Here is a 22331-nt window from a genome sequence, read left to right as displayed (position 1 = left end):
CCCCAGCCTGCCCCCAAGCGATAATTCTAGCAAACAGTGTTGTATTTACATAACTATTGAAAACTTTTTGAAAAGATTACATTTATTTTTATTCATTCAAGTTTGTGAGGATCTGCTTCTGACACCACTTGCCAGGGCCCAGGACTGGCCAGGTCTCAGGCCCAGCTTAGGCAGGTTCTGGATGTGGACCGCTAAGCTACCTTGCTCAGGAACAGTTTCTCTTAGGTGCTTGAGGGCTGTCTACTTTGGCTGGAGAGAGAGAGAGAGAGAGAGTCTTAGAAAGAGTAAAGCAGTCTTCTTAGAACAACTAGATCTTAGTCTTTGGCAGAGCTTGGTCATCTTCAGCAGAGAGACGCTGAGCTGGCGTTCTGCAGGCAGGAGAGGAGACAGAGTCAGAGTAAGCGTGTCCATGATAGAATGCGCATGCTCCCGACTGCCTTCTCCTCCAGCCTAATATAAGGCTGAGCTCGTGCCTCTCAACACCACAGGTGTAGAGACTGCCAATTCACCACTGCTCTCATCTCGTGAGCTCTCTCATGCTTGTTAGAACTAAATCTCTCTCCATGCCCTGTTCACCAAGGTGTTCCATTACAGGTATTTCCTATAACTCTCACTCCTTCCAGCCATAGGCTATATGGGCTACTACAATTGTCATAGGTAAGTCTTAATTTTTTCAATTGAAAGATGATAATTATTAAGATTGCACTCCAGCTCTTTGGGTTTGGAGATTGAGTGATATTTGGTGTGCTAAGCTTTTAAATTTCCCACTTCAAATGCGATTATTTTTTTTCATATAATTTCAAGTGAGAGCACAACAGATAGAAGATCATTTTTGTAGCCTATCCTATGGTCCCCAGTGGCGGGAACCAGTCTGCCCCCTGGTGGTTTGCAGATCACACAAGTCACACAGAAAGTTTAAGGAACCGTTGGGGAAAGGAACAAAGCAGTCGTGGAAGCCCGTGCCAGGCTGGAGGGCCCTGCCCAGCCCGTCCCATCCCGGGATATTGGTTCTCACGAGTAGATTTACCCCTATGACTCTATCAAAAAATATGCTCACATGACCAGGAAGCAAAATCTGCACCTACTTGGTCATAAAAATAATATTCAAATTTTTAAAGCCTCCTGTCTCCGCAGAACACATGTCCTGTGAGACTAGGCCGCTGTGACTGCCTGTTTAGAATCCCCCCTGGTTAGTGTTAAAGCCTCATGGCTGGAAACTTTGGCACTGTAATTCCCAGATGGTAACATTAAAAGTCAGTCAGCTTAGGTCAGCCGGTAGCATCTCCCTGACTCCGTTTTTCTTCTCTAGGTGGGCTCTGCCCTCGGCTGCACTAGTTCCTTTCTTTCTGAACCACTCTCCCTTCTCATGTGAGCAGGCTTCCAGTGTTTTTTTTTTTTTTTCTAAGTATGTGCTTTAGAAGCGTCAGGCTCAAAAAGTGGTGGGGCCCTGACTTCTCCAGGAGCTGCCCAAAGTGGCACTTTTGGCTGATGTGCAGGGAGCAGGGGCTCCCACGGGCCGACTTCTCAGCCAGTGCAGAGGCGGGTTCAGCTCACAGTCATGCTTTGACTGTACCAGCACATACAGGCTCATGTTTGTCGGCTCTGCACTGGACTCTGAACGTCCCCCACAGGGGGACCAATATGGGCAGACAGCAGGATGGAGGCTGGGAGGTATAGGAGAGGCCAGCGGGCAGGAGTCACAGCCGTTTAGCAGAAAGCCAGTGTGGCCAGGCAAGAGATGTGACTGGGTATGGCTCATGCAGGTGGGAGTAGGTCCAGTTGCCAAACTATATTCCTAAGAAGGTCTGTGGCATCAACGGGACAGAAAGTTTTTCCTCCCTGACATTTGCAGTGTCCAGAATGAGGGTGTCCAGGGCAGGTGTGGCAGCTGCATGGCCACCTGGGACCTTTGCCTACCACTTGGGTCCGTGTTCCTCAGGGGTGTGCCAACTCCGGGCCTTGGGCTCCAGCTCTCTGGACCTCAGTGTTATCTTCTGTGAATTGATGACAGTGGTCTCCACTTCCCTGGCTGACAGGGGGATTCAGCAAGCTGACATATGTATGTGGGGCCTGGCATACCGTACATGCACCTGAAGTGTTCTGAAATCAACTAAGAGGGAGAAGGCAGAGGAGAGAAAAGGGTGGTGGGTGGAGCCCATCCCGGGAATCAGTGGGAGTCCTAGAAATGATGAGGGCTTGTAGGGTTCAGCCTCATCATCTATAGCAGTTTGGAGAGCTGGACTGAGGGTCCTGCTGAGAGCTGAAAGGGGCAGAACTAGCCTGGCTGGATCCCAAGACCCAGCTGGGGAAGGATGTGAACTTTGTCTGTCCAGGCTGAGGATACTGGGCAGCAGTGCCGGCCCTGGACGAGGTGTGGTGGGGAGACCACAGGGCTGACCAGCTGGGGTTCAGATGGCTGAGCCTAGAGAAGGGGAGCCAGGGAGGTGCACACAGGCCAGATGCCAGACCCCGGACCCAGGTGGGGCTGAGGGTGCTGCAGACAGGGCTGACCAAGGTCAGCTGACACACTCGCCTGGATCCTGGGGATGTGGGTGTGGCAGGATTCTTAAGAGAGTGGGGATATGCCTAGGGCAGGCTGCTCTGCAAATCCCGCCTAGCCCGGTGCGTACAAACTTGCCTCTGAGCTTGTGTCCCTATCCTCCTTTGCCTCCTCCCTAGAGCTTATGAGCTGCTGTGAACCTGGAGCTCTAAGGAAAGGCAGAAGTACATGCTCTGGAGGACCCAGGGAGGGGACGTGACCCCCACTATCCCAGTTGGGACCCTCTTGTCCCAATCTGGACCCTGAGCTAGGGCATAGACTTAAGAAGGTGGGGATATTTGTATCTGTATGATATTTGGGTTAAACTACATGGCTGTCAGAACAGAGAGAGAAAACCCACACAGATACCCTTAAAGCCGGGGGCGAGGCGCTCGAAGCACGCTGGTGAGTGCAGTAGCAGGAAATGGTTCCTGCTTTTTCATCCCTCCTTCCTCACATGACATCTTCTGCCTCAGTCCCCCAGGAGCTCCCCTGAGGGTGTCTGTGTGGGACTGGGTTTGTTTATTTAGCATAAATGGAGTCACTACTGTTTAAACTTCAAATCACAACTTGCTGGCAGGTTGTGAAATCATTTGTGTGAGGTGTGAACAGCTTTGCTTTTACAAAGGAATGAAAACTATCGTCCTGCGTCGGGGTTTCCTGGAAGTTCTGTTTCAGTTCTGGTGGAAGCGGGTAGTAAAATGAAATTTGTTTCTCCTTTGACACCTGATCAGAAAGCTAGGAAGGACCTTGCTCCTGTCCTTCCTCATACCAGCCTGTGATAAGCACTGATCCGACTGTCTCCCGGCCACCTTGCACACCCTAGGCTGGCTCTGTTTTGTCCGTAATGCATTAGGCAGCATGGTCAGGGCCAAGTGGAGATGGACACAGGTGCGGAAAGGGTAGACAGAGACATACTGCTCCTTGCTGTGTTTGTCTAAACCAGAGTTTTCCAACCTTTTTATCTCACGGCACATTTGAACCTGTAGTTACACTTCTGCAGCACACTTAAATTATGTTGATTGAAGACAGGAGTGAAAACACGAATGTATTTACTGTGCTTTTAACTTCTTTTGAAAATAATTTATTAATGATCTTTAAAAATGTTCGTGGCACACCTAAGATCCTCTCACAGCACACCAATTGAAGACCACTGGTCTAAACCACTGCAGCTTTTATAGCCCGATAGCTGCCAGCATTGCCTTCACAGCGAGCCCAACTGTCTAACCGCTGGAGGTCACCCGCATCCTCCCCTTGGCACTCCAGTGTTTGCTGGAAGATTGCACCATATCTTGTTGTAGTTGGTGGGCTCCTCCCACTGGTGGACTCGTCTTCTTAAATTCAGCTCATGCTGGGAACAGTCCAGTCCTGTGGGGCTGATTCTGGAATACTCACTTTCATGCTGTGGGTACAGTCATTCTTTGACATGATGTTGCTGTCATTTGTACCTATCTGGATGTTGTGCTTTGAGGGTGCTGCTAACAGCTAACAACCTGCTGGGTCCACATTTGACTGAATGTAGGTTATGTTCTTGGGGAATTTTCTATTGTTCATATCAGAGCAGCTATTTTTTTCTATATTTCTACAAGCTATTTCTATTCTATTTTTGTCTGTAGATGTTTGTCTTTTGTTTTGCTTATGAAAAAGAATTGATAAGCATTGCCTAAATTAACTTTTAAGAGAAAAAGGGGAGGCCGTCAGTATTTTTTTTATGAATTTATTTGTTTATTTATTTTATCACAGCTGAATACATTCATGCATTTATGGGGTACAAGCAGACAACCCTCCTTATCATTCATATGCTCTGCTTCTCCAGGGGCCCAAGGCAAAGCCTCGCCACCTCTGAGCTGGGCCTTCTGATTATCATTGTTCAACTTCTGGGGCAATATTTGAACTCTGTTTGATCACATATTTATAGGATCAGGTATTGAGCGTCGCATGGAGAGGATCTGAAATACTCCGCGCTGGAGGTCACATCCTCACCCGGGGTGTGGTCTGGGCAGCTGGCCTCCCAAAGCCACCTCCTCCCTCTATAGAGTCTGTGGCACCCTAGGTAACATTGTGCAAGTAACCGAACAGCCTATTTGAACCTCTTTAAATGAGAAAGGGAAATTATTGGCTCACAGATTCAGAAAAAACAGAGAGACAAGAGCCCCAGTTGTTTTTATCAGGTGGCTCTGTCTGCCCAGGGCCCCCCTCTCCACGTCTTGCTCGGGCCTCCTCTGGTTCCAGGCCGTGGTGGCAGCCTCTGACTTCCCTGGCTTCCCCTTTTGCTGCCAGCTAGAGAAAACTCTTTAATTTTATTCATTTTTTATTTTACAATTTTTTATTGACAAATCAAAATTGTATAGATTTATGGGGTATGATGTTATATGTGTGCATACATTGTGGATTTATTAACTAACATATCCATCACCTTACACACTTATTTCTTTGTGGTGAGAACATTTAAAATGGACTCTTTTAGCAATTTTGAAGTATATAACACATTGTTATTAACTGTAGTCACCCTGCTCTGCACTAGGTCACTAGGCCTTCTTCTTCCTATCTAATTGAAACTTGTATTCTTTGACTAAAATGCTCCCTTTATCTCTACCCCAACACCATGCACCCCTAGGCTCTGGTGACCACTGTCCTGCTCTCTACTGCCATGATTTTGACTCTCTTAGAATCCCCGTGGGGGTCAGATCATGTGGTATTTTCCTTTCTGTCCCTGACTTATTTTACTTAACATGTTGCCCTCCAGGTTCATCTGTTTTATCAGAGATGGCAGGATTTCCTTCTTTTTCAAGGCTGAATAGTACTCCATGGCAGATAAGCACATTTCTTTACCTGTTCATCTACTGATGGGCACTTAGGTTGTTTTCATCTCTTTACTATTATAAATAGTGCTGAATGAGCATAAGATTAAAGATGTCTGTTCAACACACTGATTTTATTTCCTTTGGATTTATATCTACAAGTAGGATTGCTGGATCATATATGGTTGACCTACTTTTTTTTTTTTTTTTTTTTTTTTTTTTGAGACAGAGCCTCAAGCTTTCCCCTGGGTAGAGTGCCATGGCATTACAGCTCACAGCAACCTCCAACTCCTGGGCTCAAGTGAGTCTCTTGCCTCCGCCTCCCAAGTAGCTGGGACCACAGGCGCCCGCCACAACGCCCGGCTATTTTTTGGTTGCAGCCATCATTGTTGTTTGGCGGGTCCGGGCTGGGGATTCGAACCCGCCTCCTTAGGTGTACGTGGCTGGCGCCCTAGCCGGTTGAGCTATAGGCGCCGAGCCGGTTGACCTACTTTTAATACGTTTAGGAAACCCCCATACTTTTTTCTGTATTGGTTGTGCTAATTTGCACTCCCAGCCACAATGTGCAGGAGTTCCCTTTTCTCCATGTTCTCACCAACACTGATTCCCCAGAATCTTTAATGACAGCAATTCTAACAGGTGTGAAGTGATACTCATTGTAGTTTAAATTTGCATTTCTCTGATGATTAGTAATGATGAGCATTTTTTTCATGTATGTGTTGGCTGTTGTATGTCTTTTTCTGAGAACTGTCTATTAAGATTCTTCGGGTTATTTGATTTATTGCTGCTGAGTTGTGTGAGTTCCTTATGTATTGGGGATTTTATTTTTTATTTTTTATTTCTTGGCAGTTTTTGGCCAGGGCTGGATTTGAACCTGCCACCTCCGGCATATAGGGCTGGTGCCCTACTCCTTGAGCTACAGGTGCCGCCCATGTGGATTGGGGATTTTAGTCAATTACCGGATGTATGGTTTGCAAATGTATGTTTTCTTGTATCTATGTGTTATTTTTTTTAATTCTGTCATGGGAGAAAAGCTCCATGACATTGGTCTGGGCAATGATTTTAGGGATCTGGCCCCAAAATCACAGGCCACAAAAGCAAAACTAGACCAATGAGATTACATCAAACTAAAAATCTTCTGCACAGCATTCAAAGACCTCATGTAATTAGACTAGGTGCACCAGGCACTCCTTTCTGCATAACTCACAGTCACCTGATTACTAAATTTAATTACATCTGCAGAATTCCTTCTGTTAGGTAACATCACATAGTCATAGACACGATATAGACTATTCATCAGAGTCACTGGCTCAGAAATTAGAGTGAGAAATATTGGGTATCATTTTAGTAATATACCCTATTTCACGTGTGCTGTAAGCTTTATTAGTTTTAAAACAATTTCTCGACATGTTTATAGCTGACGGAGAGTTTTTGATATTCTGACAAAAGTTTCTAGGAGTCCTGGGACAATCACAGTCTGTCCCGTTCATGACTAAAGCCCCGCTGCGTGGTTTCAGCTTGCATGGCCATTTTAACAGCCCCGTACGGCCATGTAGCACAAGCGCTGCGTGCTGGCTGCAGTTAGAGCATGTGCTGAGCCCTGCAGGACAAGACGCTGCTTAGCTGGTGCTGTCACGGAGCCTTCAAGAGGCCATTCTGCCTCTGCATGAAGCCGAGATGATGGAGCCTGGTAGGACCACTGACTTGGGTCAACACCTGCCCCTTCCTGTACCTGTGCAGTGCAGTGGCCACAGCCAGGCCCACCTTGGGGAGTGGAAGCTCATGTCACTGAGTCCATCGAAGCATCCATGCCTGCCACCGTGGCCACTTGGCTCCTGCATGTATTGGGGAAAGGGGCTGGTGTCCACAAAATGGGCCGTCTTATCCTTTTCATTATTGGAATCCGTCCTCTGCTCAGATCACCGGTTGGTGGGCATGCACACGGGACACAAACACCTTCACTTCCCCCGCCCCGACTTAGAGAGGTCTGTCCATTTTCTTCTTTCCCCAGACCTCCTTGTCACCAGTTCTTTGTGTTCCTCCAAGTCCTTGACCCTCCAGCCAAACCTCAGGTCATAGCTGATGAATCAGCACCCAGTCATACGTCCGGTCATTTCTCATTCCAAGCAAAGGGCACACACAGCTGCGCTGCCCAAAGATCTGCCCGCCAGGAGGCTTTTCCTTTACCACTGCCCCTCAGGGATGTGCCAGACCGGAACGTAGTGCTGCCACTGGCCCCTCATAGGTGGGGCCAAAGCAAACCCATCTATAAACCAGGCCTGAGTCGGCTCTTCCCTGGGCCATGGATGGAAAGGACTTTCCAGGGAGCCATAGCTATAGCTGGGACAGAGAGGGCAGTGAGGCTGGGAGCACCTGGGCCTCATCTGCCCAGTCCCTGCACACCTTGTGGCTTGGTGGATGGGATATCACCTAGTTCAGGAGGGGAAGCTCAGGTCTCATGGTAACTTGGTGGCCTGTATTTTTGTGGTCAGGCTTTAAGGCCCCATAGCAGGCCAGGATCAGTGATTTGCACCTGGGCCTTGCCCCCGGGGCAGGCAGCGAGGGACCAGCAGTTAGCTAAAGTCAACAAAGCCTTTGAACCTGACACTGCTGCACAGTGCTCTCCTTCCTGAGAACATCAGCAGAGACCAGTCTCCAGGTATCATGCAACAGCTCCAGGAGGCAGGGAACCCAGAACTGGGACCCAGATCCATAACCCACCTTCCGAGTGAGGTGGGACACGCCTCTCTGTTTTCATCCATAGAATAAGCGCCACTGGGCTTGCTGGGCTCTGAGTGTAGAGTAGGAATGAGGGTTAAAGAAATAAATCAGGTAGACTGGTGAGGGCACCCTGGCCAGTCACAGCCTCTGAGGGTTTAGTTGTTGTTTTCTGTAAGGTACCTGTGGGTATTTATTTTAGTAAAGAGGATTTCTGACTTTTATCCGTGAAATTGTTTGTTAAATATTTCAAAATGATTTGAAGTAAATAGATTTAAAAGAAAATTTCTATTACTTTAAGAATTATATAAAACCTGTGTGCATAAAATGATAAAACTAATTTACAGCATGGAAGAGAAAACACAAACGAATGGCAGCTTGTGCTATTTCCGAGGTGGACGAATTCAGCTGAGAACGTTAAGTTAATCTATTCAGTTCATTTCCGAGCTAGTCAAAGTCGTGGGGCGGGGTGGAGGGAGAGAGAGATCTTTCTGATTTAAAAGCTTCAGATGCTTTTCTTAACCTTGGCAAGTTTTTCAGCTGGGAGAACAGATATATGAAAACAGCTGAGAGATCCGTGTGGAGGACGCGTGTCGGTGTGGACCTGGAGCGTGGGCACTGCTCTTCACATTCTGCTGTGTGAATTATCTACTGTGCCTGTGAAGGAGCTTTGTAATCAGGGGACATTTTTTAAATTAACATTTTCTTGTTCAGTGTTTTCCAGGGTGCCTGACGATTCAGATTCGCACCGTCTTGTGTATTTTCATAGTGGTCTTAATCTATTCAGTAGCCCAAGGATGTGTGGTGAGCATCTCCCGCTCTTGGCAGGAGGGAGGGCAGGGTGAGGGGCACACCTTGGAGATCTGGCCTTGGAGAGCCAGCCGAGAGGCCGGGGACCAGGCTATGGAGACAAGGGGTGATCGGCATAGATGTCAGGAACAGGCAGGGTGCCCAGAGGAGGAGGGAAGGAGAGATTCATCTAGCAGAGGAAATGAGAACTCTCCCTGGTACAGGGCAAACTGCTCCTTCACAGCAGGCTGAGGACAGAAGCAGGGGGGTTAACGGGACAGAGCCACCATGCTGGGGGCATCACTTGGTTCTCCTGGGGTCTCTTAACTTCTCCAGTAGCTAGTAGGGCTCTGAGCAGGTGGGAGGTTGGAGGCCTGGGGGCTGCTGTGAGGGGAGGCATTACCAAGCATCCTGAGGGCTTGGAGCTCCTGCCCGCCTCTCTGAGCTCCTATGCCCTCCTTCTTCCCAGGTGGGCTGCCTGCCCTGGGCCTGGAGCTCCAAGCCCAACAGTACCCTGGTGGTCTTCTCATCCGGGGGCCGGCGCACAGCACTGCCCGCCCTGCCCTGCGAGTCTGCATACCACGCCCTTCTCTGCTGCCTGGTGGGCACCCTCCCGCTAGCCATATTCCTGCGGGTGTCCTCCTTGCCAAAAATGATCCTGCTGTGTGGGCTCACCATGTCCTACATCCTCGTCCTAGAGCTCAGTGGATACACCAGAGCCGGGTGAGTACACAGTCCCAAGAGACAGAGACCTGAGCGGGGCTGCTGCTAAATTCCACATAGTGTGCTGATTAGGAAAATTTCAAGAAGGACCAATTATGTACAAAATGTTTAGTTTGGTGGCTTCTCTCTTTCTTCTCCTTGGCCCCAATTCTGGCAAGTCCTCACCTCTCCCAGCGAGAAGTAGCTGCTAGCCAGGGTCAACCCCAGCAAGCCCTTTGTGGGCGTTACCACCTGAGGGTCACTCTCTGAATGATTCTTGGTTTGGTGGCAGAGCCTCGCCCTGGAAGCTCAGCACCGACTTGGGTTTTCTTCCTTGTCTCCCACCAGGGGCAGCACCATCTCTGGGCGCAGCTACGAGCCGATCATGGCCATCCTGCTGTTCTCCTGTGCGCTGGCCCTGCACGCCAGGCAGGTGGACGTCAGGCTGCGGCTGGACTACCTCTGGGCTGCACAGGTAAGGCTGACCCTTTCTGCTCTCTGTGGGTGTAGAGAGGACGTGCAAAAGTGCTTTTGTCGAGCATTAGGCAGGGGCTGACACACCTGCAGAGGTCCCTGCTCAGACATGTGCAAGGGCCAGGCACCAGGGGGTGGAGGAGTATGTTGGAGGGCAGGACAAGTGGGAGTGGCATCCACGGAAGCCACAGGGTGCACATGACAGAACCTGCCTGGTGGTCAGTGTGGCTCTTTTGAGGCAGCGAGTTCCCCACCTTTAAGCAGCATGTGCAGTTGATAGTTGATGGGGGGTGAGCTACTGCTTGGTGTTAAGAGCAGGTCTGGCTACTGAGGGGTAAGAGAAGGTGTCATCGGAGGCATTAGGAAACTCACCACGCCCACCCCAGATTTAGTAGGTCTGCAGGTAGGAGCTGACAATCTGTACTTTTAACAAGTACCCATGAAATTCTCATGCAAGGGGCATGGGGACCACTCTTTGGGAGACTGAGCAGTAGTGGATGTGTGAACTGGCCTCAGGCCCTGACTACCTGAGGACCTCCCAGGTTGAGGGGTTCACACTTTCCTGGAATCTATAGGTGCTGTTTGGGTGTAGGCCAGGTGGTGACTGCTCGATAGTGACTCTGAGCGCCTGCCATGGAGCCACATGCAGAAATGGCTTACCTGTGTCCCCTCCAAGGCCAGGGACCAGTACAGCACCTGGATGCTGGTGTGAGTGTGTCTCTGTGTGTGGCCCCCCCCCCCCCACCTTTCATGCACTTGTTCCATGTTCCACCTTTTGGAGGTGAGGAAGCTGAGCATTCAGGACTCGGCTACCCAGGTTCTCTTTCCACCTGCAGAACTTTCAAACTGTTCCCTCTGGGAAAATTGTTCACCAAAGTTTCCTCTCCTAAAAACAGGCAGTGAGGCTACTGAATATTAGCTTTAGCAAGAGCCAGCCTTTTTATCTTGACACAGTAAGAACAACTGACCCTGCTGTTGGAACTATTTAATCTTATCAGTCCTCCAAGCAGCACTGCCCAGGAGGGATTACAGGCGAGAGAACAGGCTACAGCGGGAGGGCATGCCAGGGCTGGGTGGTGGTAAGTGGGTGGCCAAGCTGGGGTCCAACCCCCATCTTTGTGAATTCTGGGTGAGCTCCAAATTATTGGCCAGAGTAGCATCTGCAGCCAGGTGGTAGCAACCTTAGCCAGGGGCCTCCACTCTGCAGCCAGGACTGAGGGAGCCCAGCCCAGTGATGGGACTCAGATACAGACAGGCACAGTTAGACAGGACTGGTTGCCAGGACCAGCCGGGGGCTCTCCATGGAGGTGGAGTCTGAGGGCACCTGGGTGTCTCTGGCTGCAGGATCAGGCTCCAACAGACCCGCTGGAGTCAGGAAACCTGTAAGTTTGTGGTCCTTGTTCCTGAGGCTAGCTTGGTGGAGACTACACGTTCCAGGGTCTGAGACCCTGGTCTGCAATAGCAGGTGACAAAGGTTGGATCTGGTGTCAGGCAGTCCTGGTCCCAAATTCTAGAGGCTCCATGTAGGGTCTGTGTGATCTGGGACAGTGGCCTGCCAAGCTCCCCTTCCTTTTCCACAGTAAAATGAGTTAGAGCAGAAAAAAACTAAAACCCTAATCCAGACGTGCCAGAAGTAACTGCAGTTCTCTTTCCCAAGTGCTTGGCCATGGACTAGAGCACAGCCACAGCTCAGTGAGGCCACCTGGTCCTCCACCTGATAGCCCCACACTGCCCCGACACAGTCTGGAGCCCACTCCATGGAGAGCCATTTGAGGGGAACTCTTTCTGGGAAGGAGAGGAAGGGGTGACAGGTGGGTGTGAGGAGTATCTGGGGGCAAATTGACATGCAGAAGTATAAAAAATGATGACCGTTGTTTGCTCCTAGTTTTAGTATCCTAGAAAAGACAGAAGCAACACAGTGGGCTCGTGTCGGTATGACAGGGAAGATGCGCATTTAAGATGATAAAGAACCATTTTGTTGCTGTCAGTAAGCGAGAGAAAGAACAAACACGGATGTGCATACACATCCCCTGTGTCTTGTGTGCATCTAGGTACACAGGCTCATATGTGCTGGTTTGTTTATTCTTCTTGCTTATATTGTATTTGTATGTAATAAGCATTGTTTAAATATGCTTCACGTAACATACAACTCAATCCATTAGTGTGCAGTCCAGAGGTGTTCATTACACTGAGAGGTCTGTAGCCAGTACTGCAGTCAATGTTAGGACATTTTTATCTCCCTGGAAAGAAACCCTGTCCTCAGTAGCTGACATGCCCCATTGCTCCCCAGCCCCCCAGCACTCGGAACTGCCAGTCTCATCTCTGTCTTTGGATTTTCCCATTTCCTTTATTCTTCAGCCTGCCTGCTAAGTTAGTGCCTGTTCTGGGCAGAAGATGCCCCTGTGCTGTCAGGCTGAGTGCTGCACTAACCCTGCAGCTGGAGAAGACCCCCAGATTCCTGAAGGGCCTGCGGTCCTGAGCTGTCTTCATTCCACACCCAGTTTCCTGTTCTGGGGTGGCAGGGGGCACTGCAGTCCACTGAATGGTGGGCTCATTGCTGCAGGGCTATGTGGATAGGGTAGACCCTGATTCCTGCTGCAGACCAATGGGACCCCTGGTGGGGATGTCCCTGGGGGAAACACATCTGAATCTGACTTGTCCCCCAAAGGACTCAGGCTGTGGTGGACGACTCATCACAGGAGAGAACCCGATCTTGGGCATGATGAGTTTGCTACAAGCAAAGCCAGGGCGGGGGTGGGGGGACTGGGGAAGAGCAGGTGTTTCCCTGAACCTCACAGGATGCTTAGAATTCAACTGTGGAAGGATGAGGTGTGGGACTGAGGGAAAGGGTTAAGGAATGTGGCAGACAAAAGGATCCTTCACAGACACCATGCGAGGAAGCAGCCCAGTGCCCCTTCCAGCCTCCCTCCCCCGGGGCAGTGGAGACCAACATGGCCCCTAAGTCTGAAGGACAGACCTGGCCCCTGTCCTGTCACTGAAGGTGGCCTGACAGTGGAATGTGAAGGGAACTGCGGGGCAGGTAGGAGCTCCATGGTCACACAGGGGTCACAAGGAGAACATCTCGCATGGTCAGGGGCCCCAGGAGGGCACCTTGGAAGGGGTCAAAGGGGGGTGGAGGAGGGACAGTTGCCCTCTGAGGGCACCGTGCATGGCCTGAAAGTGGACAGCACACCCCGCTGGACTGAGGCCAGGAGCCCTTAATGATGCTTGGACTGTTGGAAAGCGGAAATTGGGCACCAGCAGCAGCAGGCTGGTGTGGTACTTGGGACAGCCAGGAAGGAAGGGGCCCCAGTAGTAGGACAAAGGGAGGGTTATCCGGCAGGTCTCACAGCCTTCAGCTAAGGGACACGGCCCGCCCACTCCCCCAACTCTGGCTGCTGCTGGTGCTCCCCATTGGCTGAGCCTGACCGGAAGTGGCAGGACAGGGAACCTGATGGTGCAGCCTCGATCAGCCTCCCAGGGACAGAGCAGGGTGGGGAGTGGACCACAGATGCAGCACACTCTGGTTCCTGGAAAGCCATCTGTCCACGACAGTTTGCCAGAGCCATGCCCGGTAATGGGAGAAGAGCCTCTTCATGTCAGGCCATCCAGCAAGTGTGGTCTTCATCCACCTCTGGCCAGCTCTCCAGGGTAATTCAGACGGGCCGTCTGGGGAGATTTGCAGACCCAGACCCTCTGGGTTAAGACCTTTTAGTTGCAAATCCCTACTCAGAGCTCAAGAAGAACAGATTTACAATGAGCTAGGAAGACTAGAGCAGCCTGAGCCAAGATCAAGGCTTCTGGATTCTTAACTGGGGTGCCCAGTTGGCTCCCTGCACTCCCAGAGCAGAGTTGGGCCTTGGCCGTTACTATTCCAGCAGGAGACGCTCCCTGTAGGAGGTGTGGCCTTTTCTGGGCTTTGATGTCCTTTTAAAGTTATTAAATGCAACATTAGACCCTGCCATGGGATTCTCCATCCAACGACCCCACTGCATACCGAGCTCACCCACACTTGTGGGGCAAGCACGCGTTCCCGGTCTGGGTTCTGTGCATTTGTGTCATGGGGGGAGCATTGCCCAACTGGAACACACTGACATATTTGTCCAGAGACCTAACAAGAAATGCCATCCACTTTCCTGTAACCCCGGGAAAACATGGAACTTTCTAGAGTCCGTTTGCCCTTTGGCCATTTAGACATGTTGTACAAACATCAGAGTGCCTCAAACTATTGCAAAATTGCCAGGCCCAAGGATAGGTGAGTTTAATGATTTACATAGATCGGGTCAGTCATAGAAAACCAGGCATACAGACAGGACTTTTCCTTGTGACGACATCCTCGGCCTCCTCGTTCCTAACTATTCAGGTGCTTTTGTAGTAGTGTTATTTTTGCCTTTGAACTTAGTAATCACAAGGGCAAATATAATTTCAAAGTTTATGCTATTTAGTGTCTATGCAAGTAAAAACATTTTATTCCTCTGCAATTAAATGCTTAATTCAAGGGTAATTCCCATTTTGCAGTTCCTGAGGAACTGCAACAGAATTCGCACAGGCGGAATTCTTGGCGGTACAGGCTGAGTTAGAGATGTGGTCCCACCCTTTTCAGTCACCTCCCTTCCCAAGTGTGTGTTTCTCTGTATACAGGACAGTAACGCTTGTCTGGTGGGCTCGTCAGGGAGTTCGTGTAGAAACCACAGGCACGTATCTTGGATGTTGATGTGCTGTACACACGCTAGTCAACAATTTGTTCTGTTACTGTTCATAGGTTTCATGTCTGGGCTGTGTGCGAGCATGTCCTCACAAATAACTTTCACTGGGGGAACATACTTCTGTGGGTGTCCCTGAGGGGCCCAGCACTGATGCGGGAACTTAGGACCCCGTGTCCAGTCATGCCCCACACCTACTAAAAATGCTTCCTCTGCCCCTATGGGAAGTATACACGCTGCCACTGGCAGGCTGGTGCTATGTACTTAGGCACAGTGTTGCTGCCTGCCTCTATCCAATATCTGGCATTTATTGAGCACCTGATGTATACCTAGTCCTGTGCTGGGAAGGCTCCCATGGGTGGGGTATAGCCTCTCTCCTCGGGTGCTCACAGGCTGTTAAAGGAATCAAACATGTCAGCCACAGAACATTCTAGTAAAGGCGATGCCATGTACAACTTAGCCGTGACCTGACCTGGGCTGGCGGACAGGTGATATCATGTAAAAATAATATCTGATCCCCAAGATCTTGAAGAATGGGTAGGAATTAGCCAAGGAAAGCTGGTGGAGTGCTAGCTGGGGCAAGTGTGTGTGTCTGATAGGATAGTTGTTTTTGTTATCTTAAAAAATCTGCTCATCACACCGTCCTGTTAACTTGAAATTTGATAAATTAGCAGACTTTGTCTTCATCTCCCCCACACATACACACAGATGATGACTGTGGGTGGTTAAGGATGTGTTGAGTAATCTGATTGTTACGATCATGATGTGACGTGTATATGTGTGTGTGGAGAGAGAGATACATAGATATTACACCAGCACATCATATACCTTGGGTATATGCAGTTTTTATTTGTTGATTAAATGCCTTAAAATAAAAAAATTATCAACTCACAAAGACTTACCAATTCTAGGTTGTAAGAGCAAGAAATTAAATGGTAGTTAAAAGAAAAAAAATCTGTTAATATGGGAAATTACATTGGTTTAACATTTGAAAATCAAATTAATAATTCTTCTACCCAGGATGAACCTCACTTAGCCATGACATATTGCCAATTTTATACATATATTGTTTGGTTCAGTCTGCTAAAAATTTTGTTTAGATATTTGCATCTCTGTTAACAAAGGATGATTTTCTATAGTTTACTTATAATTTCTTTATCTGGATTTGGTGTCAGAGTAACACTGGCCTCTTGGAATGAGTAGAGAAGTTATCCATCCTCTTTACTTTACTGGAAGAATTTGTGTAGAATTGGTGCTGTTTCTTCCTTAAATGTTTCATAAAGTGAAGCCCTTTAGACCTGGATTTCTTTTTGTTCTTGTTGTTTTTTGATTTATTTTTTGGTAAGAAATTTTTAACTAAAATTTAATGTCTTTAAAGATATAAGGCTATTCAAGTTTTCAATTTCTTTTTGAGGTAGCTTTGGAAATGTGTGTCTGCTGAAAGTTGTCAATTTTGTTTAAACAAAATTGGACAAAACATTTCCTTATTACTTCTTTCATTTTTATAGAATGTTATTGTGTTATTTCATTTCTTCTGGTATAGTTCACTTTTACATTTCTGGTTTCTTAAGGTGATGTGAGAAAGATCTTGCTTCTTTTCTAATATAAGTGCCTTTGTTATAAATTTCCCTCTAAGTAGTGCCTTCCTTTAATCCTGCAATTGTTATTATATAGAGTTTCATTTTCATATGGTTCACAGTACTTTCTCATTGTCTGTTGATTTCTTCTTTGAACTAGAAGTTATTAAAAAGGATTTCTCAAATCTCCCTGTTATTGACATATAATTAATTATATTGTGGTTAAAGACCATTGTATGATTTGAATTCTTTAACATGTATTGAGACTTAACTGTATTGTCCACATTGCACTTGCCCTTGAATAGAATGTATATATTTTGCTGTTAACTGGATGGTATGTTTTAGAAATGTCAATTAAGTAAAGTTGGTTAATTGTGTTCTTAAGTGTTGTCATCCTTTGGTATTCTATTAATTTGTTTTTTCTATATTCTATCAATTTTTTGAAGGGGAATCTCCAATTATCATTGTGTGCAGAAGTTTTTGCAGTTCTATCAGTTTTCCGTCATATATTTAGATGTCACGTACATACATGTTTAGGATTATGTCCTTTTAATAAATCAGCCCCCTTTTCAACCTTTGGCGTTATAGGAAGAACCTCCCACCCCACCCAGGTAATACACTTACTCTGTAGTCCTTCTCCTCTGTCTGATATTAATGTAGGTAATCCAGACTTTTTTTCTATCAAAATATTAAGGGGGTACAAATGCAAGGTGTTTGGTTATGTGGACAGGTTGTGTAATGCTCATTGTACCTGTTGGGTAGGTTTCTACCTCCCCTTTCTCTCCCTTTCCCCTTCTTCATTTCCAACGATTTTCACTTATTTCTGCACCCGTGTGTATCCATTGATTAGTTCTAAATTATTAGAGCATGCATGTGGTGTTTGTTTTTCCAATCCTGAGATACTTCACTTAGGATAATGGTCTTTAGTTTCATCCCAATTGTTGCAAGACTGGGCAGCGCCTGTGGCTCAAAGGAGTAGGACGCCAGCCCCATATGCCGGAGGTAGCGGGTTCAAACCTGGCTCTGGCCAAAAAACTGCAAAAAACAAATTGTTGCAAGACATTAATCATTTCTTTTTATGGCTAAGTAGTACCCCACGCTGTGTATGTGTACAAACCGAGAGGGTTCCAAAAAATGTACACGTATTTTAAGAAAGGAAAAAACCGTATTAAATACTGAAATATCAGGTCACATTTGTTTTCTGCGACAACAGGTGCCCAGTGTGACTTCAGCTTTTGTTATCACTATGTATTTTTCCATATTAATATGATATTTTCCTTTCTTAAAACATGTATACATCTTCTGGCCCCTGTGTGTGTGGTGTGTGTCTATACACATCACATTTTGCATATCATGGGCACTTGGGTTGATTCTTGGCAATTGTGAATTGTGCTACAATAAGCATTCAAGTATAGGTGTCTTTTTAATAAAATTGCTTCTTTTCCTCTGGGTACATATGCAGTAGTGGGATTGCTAGGTCAAATGATAGGCCTGTTTTTCATTTTTTGAGAATTCTCCATACTGTTTTTCAGAGAAGTTGTACTAATTTGCAGCTCCCACCAACAGTGTGTAAACATTCCTTTTTCTCTGCATTCACAATATCGATTATGTTTGAACTTTTTCTTTGCTTGTATTAACATAAGGGTATGTATGATTGTCATTGTTTGCAGTTGGTAGGTAGAGTCCAAGTTGTAATTGAGCCCTTCATCCAGGAGGTGTGCCATATACCCTACATCATACCCATTAGGTGGGAACTCACTGAGCTCCTGTCTCCTCACCCCTACTTGAATGTGACTGTGTTTTCCTGTCACATGAGCCAGTAGTTGTTCATCTACTAGTTTCAAATTAGCCTTGAGTATATAAACTGCTTGCTTTTCTATTCTTGAGATACTTTACTAACGAGAATGTTCTTGACTCCATGCATGTAAATACAAAAGATGTAACGTCTCCATATTTTTTATGGCTGAATGGTATTCCATGGTGTATTTATATTTATACCACGGTTTATTAATACATTCATTTGTTGATGGGCACTGGGGTTGTTCCCACATCTTTGTGACTGTGAATTGAGGTGCTATAAACATTTGAGTGCAAATGTCCTTGCAATAAATTGATTTTTTTTCTTCCATGTAGATACCTAGTAAAGGGATTTGGGGAACAAATGGAATGTCTACTTTGGCCTCTTTAAGGATTCTTCTTACTTCTTCCAAAAAGACTGTACTAGTTTGGAATCCCACCAACAGTGTATAAGTTGTTTTTGAACTTCTTAATAAAATCTGTTCTAACAGGGGTAAGGTGGTATCTAATCATGGTTTTAAGTTGCATTTCCCTTATTAGAAATGTTGAGCATTTTTTGTGTGTTTATTGGCCATTTGTCTTTCTTTTGGGGGAAGCTTCTATTCATGTCTGTGGTATCAAGGTGATACTGGCTTCATAGAATGAGTTTGGGAGAATTCCTTTCCCCTCTATGATATGGAATAATTTCTGTAGTACAGTTATAATTTCTTCTTTGTAGGTTCAGGAGAATTTGTTTGTGAATCCATCTGCTGGGGCCTTTTTTTGTTACAAGTGTTTTTATTACTGCTTCAATATTGCTCCTCATTGTTGGTCTGTTCAAGAGTTCTATTTCTTCTTGCCTGAGTCAGGAGGTTGTGTGTTTCCAGGCATTTGTCTGTTTCCTCACTGTTTTCTAGTGCACACGCACAGAGATTTTTGTAGTGTCCATGGATGATATTTTGTACTTCAGTGGCACCAGTTGTAATATTTTCTTTTCATATCTAATTGAGTTTGCCTGGGTCCTTTCATTTCTATTCTCGGTTAATCTAGCAAGAGGCCTATCAATTTTGTTTACTTTTTCAAAGAACCAGCTTTTTGTCCTGTTGATCCTTTATGTTGTTGTGTTTATTTGTTTGCTGTCCCTTTTGTTTTCTCTCAGGCCCTCCCCTAGGCCCTGACACCCCCATCTGGGTTGGATAGTCCCCCACTGTGGGGGAGCACCCCGCCGTGGCCTCCTGCTTGGCTCTGTGGTCTCAGCTTCTCTCTGGGTTTTGTTGCCTTTGTGATGGTCGTGCACCTCCTTGGGGGCACAGCAGGGGTGGGCAGCTGGTGTGGGGTGGGGGAGCATCAAGGGTATAACTGCACACAGGGAAGGCGAAGGGAAAAGCTGGGCACACTCCCTGAGTTTGGCCCCATGGACTCTCTCCCTAAGCCAGGCACAGACATCCCCAGGGCATCAGCGTCATTCATCACACTCAGCAGCAAAGGCTGATTCCACTTCTCACTGCGTGTTCTCTGCAGTTTACTGAGAGGACACAACACTGTAGTCCCTCAGGGGCTGTTGGACAGTGCAGCTTCCTTAGTCCCACAACATGAAAGGGCCACTGAGGACGAGGGGGTACTACTGGCCGCACCTCCCAAATGTCAGCTCTCTTGACAACAGGCCACTCTGGATATGCGTAACCTGCCTGATCTGCCCAGGGCCACCCTGCTAAAGACTCATCAGTGTGGGAGCAGCAAGCCCATGTGGAGATGTGTAGCATCTTTGACCCTCATGCTCTGGTCTGTTCAGTGAGTGGAAACCAGTTATCAAAGGAAGCACACGTGCTTCAACCCCGAAGATCGATGTTTTTGTAACCTAGGGCCCAAAGACACTATCTTAGCTGCTCTATGTGCTTGGGAAGTGCTTCCCCCAAAGAAAGTGTTAATAGAGCCAGGGTCCCCCTAGAGAGGGCTTTGTGCACCCCAGAAAGGTGCCAGATGGTTCAGTGGGGTCTTGGGAAAAAGTCTATTCATAGTGACTGCATCTGAAAATGAAGAAATGTACCTTCCTGACACTGTGGCCTCAACTGGCGGTGGTGATTCGACTTTGGCCAGAGGCCCCACGTCACTTGCAGGAGGGATGTGATGACATCACTTCCAAGACAAAGAGAGGACAGGACCCATCTTGAGCGCTTTTCTCTTGTGTTGTTGACTCTGGGTGCTTTCTCAAGGTGGCTGTCTGGGCAGACTGAAGCGTGCATAGGGAGGTCGTGTGCACGGGAGTCACTTAGTGGCGTGTGTCAGGGCACCGCGGAGTTGCCCAGTGATGCTCTTTGTTGCTTTCTTCTCTTTCCCAAATGACAAGTGCCTCAAATAGTGACCTCCTCTGAGATGGCACACAACTGTCAGTAGATGTTCCTTGGTGATAATTCCTAAAACAGAAGCCAGGTGAGAAGGGAAGTGCCTTTGAAAGGAACCAAGAAGAGAACGTTTTGAAAAGGGAAGTTGGATGTGTCTCTGCCACGTGATTTTGTTGACAGGAATAATGAGCTTCCTGATTGGAAGAATCCTATACACTGAGGATGTTAGTCGATTTCCATCTTATTTGTTAAAAAAAATAACAATGTGAGTGGCACCTGTGGCTTAAAAGGGTAGGGCACCAGCCCCATATGCCAGAGGTGGCGGGTTCAAACCCAGCCCCGGCCAAAAAAAACTTTAAAAAAATATAACAGTGCAGGCAGTGCCTGAGGCTCAGTGAGTAGAGTGCCAGCCCCACATACCAAGGGTGGTGGGTTCAAACCTGGCCCTGGCCAAACTGCAACAACAACACCAAATAAAAATAGCCGGGCATTGTGGCAGGTGCCTGTAGTTCCAACTACTTGGGAGCTGAGACAAGAGAATCGCCTAATCCCAGGAGTTGGAGGTTGCTGTGAGGTGTGTGACACTATGGTACTCTACTGAGGGTGATAAAGTGAGACTATCTCTACAAACAAACAAACAAACAAAATATATATATATGTATATGTATATATATATATATAAAACAATGCAACTTCTGTTTAGTTCGTAACACAATAAGAAAATGACATGAAGGCTATGTTAACCAGTTTGATGAGAATATTTCAAATTGTATATAAAAATAGCATGCTGTACCCCATGACAGTATCAATGTACACAGCTATGATCTAATAAAAAATAAATAAACAAAAATAACTAGCATGGGGAAGACAAACATTTATCAATCACATTTCAATAAAAGCCTTTGCATCTGGGGATGAACTAAGAGGTATGTGATGATTAGGAACGATGGTTACACTGATAACCCATTAGTCCAACTATTGAAATAAGCAGATCTTAGAATCAGATCTTTTAATCACGACGTGCCAAGCCTAGGTTTTATTTTTAATTAAAGCATATTCAATGACACTGATTTCACTAAAACACCTTTCTCATCACCACTGATGGCACTTTTGGTGCCCTGTAGTGGCCCCTCAGACTGACCATCACGGTCAGTTCAGTCATCCTCCACAGGGTCCTGTGGCCAGCAGTGAACAGCTGGGATCGGCACTGCCCAACAGGGCTCTCTGCCCTCATCAGACTCAAAGCACGTGTTTTCTAGTGGAGACCAAGCAGGTTCCAGAGGAAACAGGAAGCCTGGGGAAGGCCCCCACCCTGCTCGGCTCCAGGCATTCTAGGGTGGGGTCACACTGGGGGCTGTCTGTGGGACGGGTGCAGCCTGTGCTGGGCACATACCTCAGGAAGAGCTACTGTGGCATTTGGTCCAGGCCAGACCCTGGAAAGTGGGAGTTCTCTGTTGTCTGTCCCTCCCATGTTCCAGCAGATGGGCAGTGACTTATGCAGACATGTGTGGATCCTCCTGGTGACACAGATCTATCTACTCCTGCTGCCTGGGGGGGGGGCGGGGGGGGAGGGACAGGAGCACGGTATACAGCCTGACACCCTGGGGGTCCAGAGTGCACGATTAGAAAGAACACCAGGCGGGGTGTGTAAAGGTGGGGTGTGTGAAGGCAGAGTGTGTGAAGGCAGAGTGTGTGAAGGCCGGCTGTGTGAAGGCAGGCTGTGTGAAGGCAGAGTGTGTGAAGGCAGAGTGTGTGAAGGCAGGCTGTGTGAAGGCAGAGTGTGTGAAGGCAGAGTGTGTGAAGGCAGAGTGTGTGAAGGCGGGCTGTGTGAAGACGGGCTGTGTGAAGGCGGGCTGTGTGAAGGCAGAGTGTGTGAAGGCAGGGTGTGTGAAGGCGGGCTGTGTGAAGGC

General features: G+C 47.5%; 1 protein-coding gene across 1 annotated transcript in view; it reads left to right on the top strand.

Annotated features, from left to right (window-relative positions):
• Positions 1-22331, top strand: part of ADCY1 (adenylate cyclase 1) — a 156298-nt gene that overhangs the window by 113023 nt on the left and 20944 nt on the right. The window contains exons 12-14 of the mRNA XM_012810057.2: positions 8773-8862; positions 9317-9570; positions 9898-10024. Coding sequence (XP_012665511.1) covers positions 8773-8862; positions 9317-9570; positions 9898-10024 — 471 coding nt within the window. The remainder of the gene's footprint in view (positions 1-8772; positions 8863-9316; positions 9571-9897; positions 10025-22331) is intronic.

This window comes from Otolemur garnettii, unplaced genomic scaffold, assembly GCF_000181295.1.
Source record: "Otolemur garnettii isolate 467f Iridium unplaced genomic scaffold, OtoGar3 scaffold00123, whole genome shotgun sequence".
NCBI classification, from domain to species: domain Eukaryota; kingdom Metazoa; phylum Chordata; class Mammalia; order Primates; family Galagidae; genus Otolemur; species Otolemur garnettii.
The sequence above is the reverse complement of the archived record's forward strand: the minus strand, read 5'-3'. Positions and strand labels throughout refer to the sequence as shown.